Genomic DNA, 12,827 nt, shown 5'->3' on the forward strand with positions numbered 1-12,827 from the left:
GATTGTAACTACTACTCCTTCTGTTGCACTCGTACATGTAACACTCATATAGGTAACACTCATATAGGTAACACTCATATAGGTGACACTCATATAGGTGACACTCATGCAGGTAACACTCATATAGGTAATACTCATACATGTGACATACATACATACATACATACATACATACATACATACATACATACATACATACATAGAAATGTATGCATGCATACCAAATAATAAATTGCTAAAATTGGTTTGAATCTATTCTGAATAGAATTGTCAGCCCTGGAATCAAATGAAATGGTTACCTGCCTAAAGAGTCACACCACTAGTTACCATAATTACCTGCCTAAAGAGTCACACCACTAGTTACCATAATTACCTGCCTAAAGAGTCACACCACTAGTTACCATCGTTACCTGCCTAAAGAGTCACACCACTAGTTACCATAATTACCTGCCTAAAGAGTCACACCACTATTTACCATAATTACCTGCCTAAAGTGTCACACCACTAGTTACCATAATTACCTGCCTAAAGAGTCACACCACTAGTTGCCATAATTACCTGCCTAAAGAGTCACACCACTAGTTATCATAATTACCTGCCTAAAGAGTCACACCACTAGTTACCAAAATTACCTGCCTAAAGAGTCACACCACTAGTTATCATAATTACCTGCCTAAAGAGTCACACCACTAGTTACCATAATTACCTGCCTAAAGAGTCACACCGCTAGTTACCATAATGAACTGCCTAAAGAGTCACACCACTAGTTACCATAATTACCTGCCTAAAGAGTCACACCACTAGTTACCATAATTACCTGCCTAAAGAGTCACTCCACTAGTTACAATAATTACCTGCCTAAAGAGTCACACCACTAGTTACCATAATTACCTGCCTAAAGAGTCACACCACTAGTTACCATCATTACCTGCCTAAAGAGTGACACCGCTAGTTACCATAATTACCTGCCTAAAGAGTCCCACCACTAGTTACCATAATTACCTGCCTAAAGAGTCACACCACTAGTTACCATAATTACCTGCCTAAAGAGTCACACCACTAGTTACCATAATCAGCTCTTTTTAAATGTTGCAATAAAAACAACATTTTATTATTAATAACAATCAATGTTTACTAACACACACAACAAGTAGCAACAATGGTATTGATTCCCAGCTACAGGAAGTGATACCGTTTGGGTGTCAAACGTGAACGATACCAACTTTACTAGTAGAAATATCCGATTTAAAAAAAAAAAAAAAAGTTTTGCAAGTTTTCTTCCTCCATTTCTTTTGTTTACCATTCATTTGCCGACCTATTTGAAAAAAGGTTGCGGCACGTCGTCTCAGTTAGCCGAGAGTTGTTTTCCATGCAAATAACATTCCCTCCATTTGTGTGAGGACATTATTTGCCATTAAGAAGCTCTGCTCTCTGGAACAGAGCACACACACACACACACACACACACACACACACACACACACACACACACACACACACACACACACACACACAGACACACAGACACACACACACACACACACACACACACACACAGACACACACAGACACACACAGACACACACAGACACACACACACACACACACACACAGACACACAGACACACACATACAAATGGATGGAGCCGTCCCCTCTTTAATAAGCACATAAAAGCCATTGTGTTTTTAATAAGGCCTTGTTTTGTTCCCCCTCATTATCTCCCTGGCTTTGAAGGCAGCCATTGTTGGTGGCAGGATGTCACTCCAATCATTGCCCTGATTTGACAACATCGTCCACACCTTTTGCAGCTGGTGATGGCTTCACAAGGACTTTCATGCGCTGCCATCTTGACTCCACTGGATCCTGCTCCAAAATGTCTCCCTCAAATTGCCGCTGTTCTAAGGCGCTTGATTAACGCTACCGTATTTTTCGGACTATAAGTCGCAGTTTTTTTTCATAGTTTGGCCGGGGGTGCGACTTATACTCAGGAGCAACTTATGTGTGAAATGATTAACACATTACCGTAAAATATCAAATCATTTTTTTTTATTTGTTGAAAGGACTAGTTGGTACAATCCCTGGGGACTCTGCATGGCCAGGCTTGCACCTGACCGCATACCTAAGTGAGGCTAGGTGACACTGCTGGGAGGCTTTTCCACCATTGGGACACATCTTCAGTTGTGTGCCCCAGCGTCACAGGGTGTTTCGGCCCGGCTTACCACAAGACACCCTCTGCCAAGGAAGGGCCCACCGCAGGGTGATCAAATCCCTGGGTGTGTGCGTCCCATTAGGTGTTAGCCTTAGCAGCCCAGCTGGTGTCACTCCTCCTCAACCACAACCAATGGCTCGTCCTCTCTGCTGTGTTGGCCAGCTCTTTAATGGCCTGTCTGTGAGCCTGCCCCCTGACTCCAACCTCCCTAAGGAGCTTTGCTGTTGTGCTAGCTACAAAGCCCCTACGGCCCACCTCCACTGGGCGCACCCTTACCCTCCAGCCTCTGTCCTCTGCCTCAGCTGCAAGGTTGGAGTACCGCAGCTTCTTGCGTTCATACGCTTCTTCGATGGCATCCTCCCACGGAACTGTCAGTTCAATGATATAGACAATATGGCAGGTTTCAGACCATAGGACGAGGTCTGGACGCAGGGTGGTCGTTGCGATCGCCGGGGGGAAAATTAGCCTCTGATCTAAGTCGACTCGCATCTGCCAGTCCCTGGCTGCATTCAATGGGCTTAGATCAGGATTTGAAGGTCTTGTCTTCAGCTTTTCCCCCTCCCGAACAAACGCTGGTAGGTGTCGGCACACATCCTGGTTGTTGATGGGTTGGGCGTTGATGGATATCCTCCTGCACTCAAGTTTGTCAGCTACACATCTGAGTTAGTATTAGTTAGTATTAGTTAGCTCATTCACGTAAGAGGCTAGACGTATAAGATTTCATGGGATTTTAGCGATCAGGAGTAGGGATGATGTTCGAAACCGGTTCTCCCGGTTGTTCGATAAGAAAAGAACCGATTCCATGGACTCGAATCCCTTTCTGAGAACCGGTTCCCGTTATCGAGGCCACTATAGTAAATAAAAAGAGTTGGTTCTTTATTCGAATCCCTGGCAACGAATCCCGTCCCACAGGGCATTTCCTGTGGGACGGGATTCGTTGCCAGGGATTTGAATAAAGAACCATCTCTTTTTCTTTACTATAGTGCAGTGGTCGCAGACACGCGGCCCGCGGGCCAATTTGCGGCCCCCACCTTAATATGAAATTTAATGTTAGTGCGGCCCGCAAGTTTTATATGAATGGCGCTTGATAGCGTTGTGTTATTTGGGTCCAAAATGGCTCTTTCAACGTTCTGGGTTGCCTACCCCTGCGTTAGTGGAAAAGCGGCAAATGAGTGAAAGCGACAGAGACGTTGCCATGGAGACGAGGGTTTTCTTACGTGCCTGGCTGCAGTCACACCGCGACACCTGTCCGTCAGTAATAACAGTCCCCGATAACCTGGACTAATTCAAACCGTTATTTGTTTTTTTTTGAAAATGATTAACACATTACCGTAAAATATCAAATAATATTAGTTAGTATTAGTTAGCTCATTCACGTAAGAGACTAGACGTATAAGATTTCCTGGGATTTTAGTGATCAGGAGTAGGGATGATGTTCGAAACCGGTTCTCCCGGTTGTTCGATAAGAAAAGAACCGATTCCATGGACTCGAATCCCTTTTTGAGAACCGGTTCCCGTTATCAAGGCCACTATAGTAAATAAAAAGAGTTGGTTCTTTATTCGAATCCCTGGGAACGAATCCCGTCCCACAGGAAATGCCCTGTGGCACGGCAATGTTATGCCCATTTGATTGTAGACTCTTACTGACACCTTGTGGCGATATGAAAATACTATGCGTCATTAATTGGCGACTTCAGTTCAGTTCATCACTCATCCATCCATCCATCCATCTTCAACCGCTTATCCGGAATCGGGTCGCGGGGACAACAGCTCCAGCAGAGACCCCCAGACTTCCCTCTCCAGAGCAACATTAGTGACTTCCTCCTGGGGAATCCCGAAGTGTTCCCAGGCCAGAGAGGAGATATAATCCCCCCATCTGGTCCTTGGCCTGCCGCGGGGCCTCCTCCCAGTGGGACTTGCAACGAGGACCTCCCTAGGGAGACGCTCGTGAGGCATCCGCACGAGATGCCCGAACCACCTAAGCTGGCTCCTTTCCAAGCGAAGGAGCAGCGGCTCTACTCCGAGTCTCTCTCGGGTGACTGAACTTCTCACCCTATCTCTAAGGGAGATGCCAGCCACCCTTCTGAGAAAACTCATTTCGGCCGCTTGTATCCGCAATCTTATTCTTTCGGTCATGACCCACACTTCATGACCATAGGTGAGAGTAGGAATGTAGATAGCTCGGTAGACCGAGAGCTTTGCCTTCTGGCTCAGCTCTCGTTTCGTCACAACAGTGCGGCAGAGAGACTGCAATACTGCCCCAGCTGCTCCCATTCTCCGGCTGATTTCCTTCTCCATCTTTCCCTCACTCGTGAACAAGACCCCGAGATACTTAAACTCCTCCACCTGGGACAGAGTCTCGTCCCCTACCCGGACTGTACAAACCATCGGTTTCCTGCTGAGAACCATGGCCTCAGATTTGGAGATGCTGATCCTCATTCCAGCCGCCGAACACTCATCACTCATCACTCAATCAATGTTTATTTATATAGCCCTAAATCACAAGTGTCTCAAAGGGCTGCACAAGCTACAACGACATCTTCGGTACAGAGCCCACATATGGGCAAGGAAAAACTCACCCCAGTGGGACGTCGATGTGAATGACTATGAGAAACCTTGGAGAGGACCGCATATGTGGGTAACCCCCCGCCCACTCTAGGGGAGACCGAAAGCAATGGATGTCGAGTGGGTCTGACATAATATTGTGAAAGTCCAGTCCATAGTGGATCCAACACATCAGCGAAAGTCCAGTCCATAGTGGGGCCAGCAGGAAACCGTCCCGAGCGGAGACGGGTCAGCATCGCAGAGATGTCCCCAACCGATGCACAGGCTAGCGGTCCACCCGGGGTCCTGACTCTGGACAGCCAGCACTTCATCCATGGTCACCGGACCTGTGCAACTCCCCCTCCACAAGGGATAGGGGAGCAGAGGAGAAAAGAAAAGAAACGGCAGATCAACTGGTCTGAAAAGGGGGTCTATTTATATAGTTCATGAGACAATTGAGAAGTAGACAAGTTGTGTTAGCTCCTACAAGCCTTGGAAAAGATACGTCTGTAAGTAAACTGTTTAACTTGTTTATGTAACTCAATATTAAGGTGGAAAGTGGTTAAATTCGATAGTAAGATGTTTATTGAAAAACCATTTTTGTGCACTGTTTCAATGGATGTTTGGAGGACTTAAAATGGCTGCCAGTCGTGTATTTCCACCATCGAAATAGTTTCAACACTCAGAAGTATTTGTTTGATGATAGTACTGTATATTTGTGTGAAACTAATATTTACATATTGTGTATTACATTTCAGTATTTTAATTGAATCACATAGCTTATGCATTTGTCATTGTGTGTATTTCAGTTTAAAAAACAAAAAAATAACAGTCCAGTGCAAGACAAAAGTAAAGATAGGAAAAGACAAAAGCAAGATCAACAACAATGAAGAGCCTAAATGGATTAATCTGCTTTGAAACTTTATTAGACGTCTTGGATTGTTTGTTAGCTGTCTGCCTGTGTGTGTAGTTAGGATGTTCCAATAGCAGCAGAAGTGCACTTTGGAGAGCTGTATTATTTTCAGTTTTGTGCCCAAGGGACTGATTTTATTTAACACTATATTATTATTTATACACCTATAGTGATCACAGAGACAGGTTGTTTTTGTGTTACTGTATATATTTGTTTTTCTGAAAAATCCCACTTAATATACTTTGGGTAACAACAGTCAATATATTTTTATTATTTTTTTTTAGGGGGGTGAGAGTCAATATTTATTTATTTATTTTATTTTATTTTTTTCTTATAAAATAAAAGTGAGCTTTTGTTAAACCAAATATTGTGTTTTTTTCCATATACAACAACCTATCTGGATTCGATAAGAGAATCGATAAGAGGATTCAATAATGGGCTCGAACTCGATTATTTCTTATCAAACATCACCCCTAATCAGGAGTGACAGATTGTTTGGTAAACGTATAGCATGTTCTATATGTTATAGTTATTTGAATGACTCTTACCATAATATGTTACGTTAACATACCAGGCACATTCTCAGTTTGTTATTTATGCCTCATATAACGTACACTTATTCAGCCTGTTTATTTTAAATTGCCTTTCAAATGTCTATTGTTGGTGTTGGCTTTTATCAAATACTTTTCCCCCAAAAAATGCGACTTATACTCCAGTGCGACTTATATATGTTTTTTTCCTTCTTTATTATGCATTTTTGGCCGGTGCGACTTATACTCCGGAGCGACCTATACTCCGAAAAATACGGTAATTGAAACCTTAAATATATCAATAATTCATATCTACATTGATTTTGAATCATTATTATTTTTTGAGCAATGATAGTTAAAAAAAAGTACACTAAAATTGTTAGGGACCCAAAAGGGTCCCACTCATAAAAGGGTTAAAATAACTCATAAATTACTTTTTTTTTTCTTTCAACACGTAAATCTCTAGTTAAACTTCAGATCTGTCTGTTGATACAAAGTAATTTTTCTATGATTTATACCTTTTTTTGTTAAATGTTACCCTGTTTTTTATGGCGAAAACACAAAATATGCAATATTTCCCCACCAAAAATAGTATCTAGGTCAGGGGTCGGCAACCCGCGGCTCCGGAGCAGCATGCGGCTCTTTGACCACTCTGATGCGGCTCAGCTACATACTTGCCGACCCCCCAGATTTTCCCAGGAGATTTATGGATCTCAGTGTCTCTCATAGGTAACTCCAAGGGAAAATATAATCCTATTTACACTCTAATTACTAAATAAAGGGAGTGCCCTAATTGCACTGCAGTAATTGTCCTCTATAGCATTTACAAACAGCGTGCCAGCCCGGCCACAAGTTGTATGTTGCTTTTACTTGCACACATAGGAGACAGCAAAGCATACTTACTCATCAGCCACACAGCTTACACTGACGGTAGCCGTATCAAACAACTTTAACATTGTTACGTTACAAATATGCGCCAGACTGTGAACCCACACCAAAAAAGAATGAAAAACACATTTCTGGAGAACATCCCACCGTAACACAACATAAACACAACACAACCAATACCCAGAATCCCATGCAGCCCTAACTCTTCCGGTCTACATTATACACCCCCGCTACCACCAAATCCCCCCACACATCAACCCCCCCTCTCCGTGCGTTGGTTGAGCGGAAGAGTTAGGGCTGCATGGGATTCTGGGTATTGGTACCGTCAGTGTAAAATGTGTGGCTGCTGAGGTAGTACGCCTTGCTGTCACTTACATGAGCAAGCTGAAACTGCATTCTACATGTGGTCGAGCAGGTACACTGTTAGGGCAGGCTATAGAGGGCGCCAAAAGCAGTGTCATCATTCCCTGATATTCGGGAGTCTCCCGGGAAAAATGAGAGGGTTGGCAAGTGTGACGCTATCAAGCGCCATTCATTCAAAACTCGCGGGCCGCACAAATATCAAATTTCCACATTAAAGTGCGTGCCGGTGCGTGTGTCGGAGACCCCTGGTTAACATAGCACAAAGAGCTTTGTATGCGGTGTTTTTCATTTTAAATTTAAAATTTTTTTTTGTGGCTCCCATTATTTTCTTTATTTTGTGAAACTTGCCAAAATGGCTCTTTGAGTGGTAAAGGTTGCCGACCCCTGATCTAGGTCAACTACACATCTATTTTTTGATCGAATAGTATAGATATTTAATGTGTATGTATATGTATATATATATATACAGTGTTTCCCATAAACTGCCAAGATACCTGTGGCGGTGGGGGCGTGGCTATGGGCGTGGTCACCATGACATCATCGAGTAATTTGCATAATTTACTACAATGATATGATTTTCTCTAAAAAGGCTCAAAAAATGTATACTTACTAATTAATAATAACAGTTTTGTTTTACACGTCCATCCATCCATTTTACAATATAATTACAACACTTTATGTACATATTTATATACAGATTTGAACAATAAGTTATTCACTGAAATATATTTATTAATTGTGGTTCTTACAAAAAATATATCTTATAAAATATAAAAGCTAAAATGTCTCTTAAAGCTCTGCCCCTTTAATTAGTGCATGCTAAATAATTTAACTTTAGCCTACTACTACTACAACCATATTATTTACCAGCAACATAAAGTGAAACAGAGGCAGAGGTGTCCTGCCACAGTCAGTAACAAATAAACAGAAAACAGTAGGGGTCAAATACAAATAAGGCAACAAGAGAAGTATCCTACACTTCTCTTTTGTAAAGTAAATCTCAACAGCCGGTATGGGCATCTACATCAACTATATGATTTGCCTGAGAAGCTGGACAGGACAAAAAAAAAAAAAAAAAAAAAAAGATTTGTGGCGGACGTAATTATTTCGTGGCGGGCCGCCACAAATAAATGAATGTGTGGGAAACACTTATATATATATATATATATATATATATATATATATATATATATATATATATATATATATATATATATATATATATATATATATATATATATATATATATAGTCACATTTTTGGGGGAAATGTATTTGATGAAATCCAACACCAAGAATGAACAACAGGCTGAATAAGTGTACGTTATATGAGGCATAAATAACCAACTGAGAAGGTGCCTGGTATGTTAACGTAACATATTATGGTAAGAGTCATTCAAATAACTATAACATATAGAACATGCTATACGTTTACCAAACAATCTGTCACTCCTAATCGCTAAATCCCATGAAATCTTATACGTCTAGTCTCTTACGTGAATGAGATAAATAATATTATTTGATATTTTACACTAATGTGTTAATCATTTCACACATAAGTCGCCCCTGAGTATAAGTCGCAACCCCGGCCAAACTATGAAAAAAACTGCCGCTTATAGTCCGAAAAATTCATTTTCAACATTAAAGATGCTAAAAGCAATGTATGTCAATATTCGCTAAGCTAGCAGAACAAAACATGTTAGCTTTGTGTTGTAGGTTACAAATAAAATTAGTGTAATATAAAAAACTACAAAACGTGGACTCGTCAGACCACAGAACACTTTTCCACTTTGCATCAGTCCATCTTAGATGATCTCGGGCCCAGCGAAGCCGGCGGCGTTTCCGGGTGTTGTTGATAAATGTCTTTGGCTTTGCATAGTAGAGTTTTAACTTGCACTTACAGATGTAGGGACCAACTCTAGTTACTGACTGACTACTAGTTACTGAATTCTCACCTTCAGAGGACAAATTAAATAACAAAATGCGGAAATTAGTTTTTTTTTATGAGGGTTTTGTTCCATAAAGTTGTATTCATTTCTTTTACCGAATACAAAATACATTAAATATCTTTCTGCCATTTTGACACATTTTCAACATTAAAGATGCTAAAAGCAATGTATGTCAATATTCGCTAAGCTAGCATAACAAAACATGTTAGCTTTGTGTTGTAGGTTACAAATAAAATTAGTGTAATATAAAAAACTACAAAATGTGGACTCGTCAGACCACAGAACACTTTTCCACTTTGCATCAGTCCATCTTAGATGATCTCGGGCCCAGCGAAGCCGGCGGCGTTTCCGGGTGTTGTTGATAAATGTCTTTGGCTTTGCATAGCAGAGCTTTAACTTGCACTTACAGATGTAGCGACCAACTCTAGTTACTGACTGACTACTAGTTACTGAATTCTCACCTTCAGAGGACAAATTAAATAACAAAATGCGGAAATTAGTTTTTTTTTTATGAGGGTTTTGTTCCATAAAGTTGTATTCATTTCTTTTACCGAATACAAAATACATTAAATATCTTTCTGCCATTTTGACACATTTTCAACATTAAAGATGCTAAAAGCAATGTATGTCAATATTCGCTAAGCTAGCAGAACAAAACATGTTAGCTTTGTGTTGTAGGTTACAAATAAAATTAGTGTAATATAAAAAACTACAAAACGTGGACTCGTCAGACCACAGAACACTTTTCCACTTTGCATCAGTCCATCTTAGATGAGCTCGGGCCCAGCGAAGCCGGCGGCGTTTCCGGGTGTTGTTGGTAAATGTCTTTGGCTTTGCATAGTAGAGTTTTAACTTGCACTTACAGATGTAGGGACCAACTCTAGTTACTGACTGACTACTAGTTACTGAATTCTCACCTTCAGAGGACAAATTAAATAACAAAATGCGGAAATTAGTTTTTTTTTATGAGGGTTTTGTTCCATAAAGTTGTATTCATTTCTTTTACTGAATACAAAATACATTAAATATCTTTCTGCCATTTTGACACATTTTCAACATTAAAGATGCTAAAAGCAATGTATGTCAATATTCGCTAAGCTAGCATAACAAAACATGTTAGCTTTGTGTTGTAGGTTACAAATAAAATTAGTGTAATATAAAAAACTAAAAAACGTGGACTCGTCAGACCACAGAACACTTTTCCACTTTGCATCAGTCCATCTTAGATGAGCTCGGGCCCAGCGAAGCCGGCGGAGTTTCCGGGTGTTGTTGATAAATGTCTTTGGCTTTGCATAGTAGAGTTTTAACTTGCACTTACAGATGTAGGGACCAACTCTAGTTACTGACTGACTACTAGTTACTGAATTCTCACCTTCAGAGGACAAATTAAATAACAAAATGCGGAAATTAGTTGTTTTTTTTATGAGGGTTTTGTTCCATAAAGTTGTATTCATTTCTTTTACCGAATACAAAATACATTAAATATCTTTCTGCCATTTTGACACATTTTCAACATTAAAGATGCTAAAAGCAATGTATGTCAATATTCGCTAAGCTACCATAACAAAACATGTTAGCTTTGTGTTGTAGGTTACAAATAAAATTAGTGTAATATAAAAAACTATAAAACGTGGACTCGTCAGACAACAGAACACTTTCCCACTTTGCATCAGTCCATCTTAGATGAGCTCGGACCCAGCGAAGCCGGCGGCGTTTCCGGGTGTTGTTGATAAATGTCTTTGGCTTTGCATAGCAGAGCTTTAACTTGCACTTACAGATGTAGCGACCAACTCTAGTTACTGACTGACTACTAGTTACCGAATTCTCACCTTCAAAGGACAAATTAAATGTGTGGCGGCCTTAATTCTTTCGTGGCGGGCCGCAACAAATAAATGAATGTGTGGGAAACACTGCAGTACCGCCTGAGGGATCCAAGGTCCGTCTATTCAATTAAATATAGGTTGAAAAGGATTAGCAAATCATTGTATCCTCGACGTTGGTGTTATCAAAATGTTTCTACTCTTTTCCAACCAACATGTCCATCTTTTGTCCCCCAGCATCCTGCCCATGAAGCAAGGCATCCTGCTGGGTCACTACCTGGGGGTCTTCAACGTCATGGACAACTTCAAGGGGAAGAACAAAAAGCAGGCGTGATGATAGAAAGTGGTAAAGGTGTAAAAGGCGAGAGTATCAAAGGAGAGGAGAGTGGAAGGTAATAACTCGACTTTCTTCTCGCCCACTTCCTGCATGACATTTCAAAGTGGGACTCTCCTGAGTAGTAATCACTAATCACCTTCTTCTCAGTGCCTGCAATCTTTAGTCTTCTTCCTACCTCCATTTATTCCCAATCATCATTCCACTCATCATACATGTCTCCTTGTCACCCATTGTGGAGTTGGAACCCCAAACATTCGACACTTTTCTGTTATTAACGTGTAATTAACCTGTTATTATTCATAATTATCGTGTTATTATTCATTTACAAAAACTATAATAGACAAAAATGTGTGCATCACAAACAATGGGGACAAGTTTGGAGGGAATCTGACAAGGTGGGAGCTTGTTATGAATAATAACACGTTAATTACACGTTAATGACATAAAACTGTAAAATGGTAATGACAAAAACTTGTTATTAACGTGTAATTATTCATAATTAACGTGTTATTATCCATTTATAAAAACTATAATAGACAAAAATGTTTGCATCACAAACAATGGGGACAAGTTTGGAGGGAATCTGACAAGGTGGGAGCTTGTTATGAATAATAACACGTTAATTACACGTTAATGACATAAAACTGTAAAATGGTAATGACAAAAACTTGTTATTAACGTGTAATTATTCATAATTAACGTGTTATTATCCATTTATAAAAACTATAATAGACAAAAATGTTTGCATCACAAACAATGGGGACAAGTTTGGAGGGAATCTGACAAGGTGGGAGCTTGTTATGAATAATAACACGTTAAATGGTAATGACAAAAACTTGTTATTAAGGTGTAATTAACGTGTTATTATTCATAACAAGCTCCCACCTTGTCAGATTCCCTCCAAACTTGTCCCCATTGTTTGTGATGCAATAATTTTTTGTCTATTATAGTTTTTATGTTAACATTTTACGTTTTATGTTATTCATGTTTGGTCGGATTAATACAGTTTTTCCTATTAATCTTTTTTGTTTTTGTTATTAAGGTGTAATTAACGTGTTATTATTCATAACAAGCTCCCACCTTGTCAGATTCCCTCCAAACTTGTCCCCATTGTTTGTGATGCAAACAATTTTTGTATATTGTAGTTCTTATGTCATTAACATTTTACACTTTTATGTTATTAACGTGTAATTATTACGCTAATAACATAAAACCGTCAAATGGTGATAAGATAAAAACTATAATTGTTAAGAGAATATTTTATTTTATGGATAA

At 39.9% G+C, this 12,827-nt stretch overlaps 1 protein-coding gene across 1 annotated transcript in view; it reads left to right on the forward strand.

Annotated features, from left to right (window-relative positions):
* Positions 1 to 12,335, forward strand: part of LOC133665343 (epidermal retinol dehydrogenase 2-like) — a 41,087-nt gene extending 28,752 nt beyond the window's left edge. Inside the window, exon 7 of the mRNA XM_062070615.1 lies at positions 11,453 to 12,335. Coding sequence (XP_061926599.1) covers positions 11,453 to 11,549 — 97 coding nt within the window. The 3' untranslated portion in view covers positions 11,550 to 12,335. The remainder of the gene's footprint in view (positions 1 to 11,452) is intronic.
* Positions 12,336 to 12,827: the final 492 nt, after the last annotated feature.

This window comes from Entelurus aequoreus, linkage group LG14, assembly GCF_033978785.1.
Source record: "Entelurus aequoreus isolate RoL-2023_Sb linkage group LG14, RoL_Eaeq_v1.1, whole genome shotgun sequence".
Lineage (NCBI taxonomy): Eukaryota > Metazoa > Chordata > Actinopteri > Syngnathiformes > Syngnathidae > Entelurus > Entelurus aequoreus.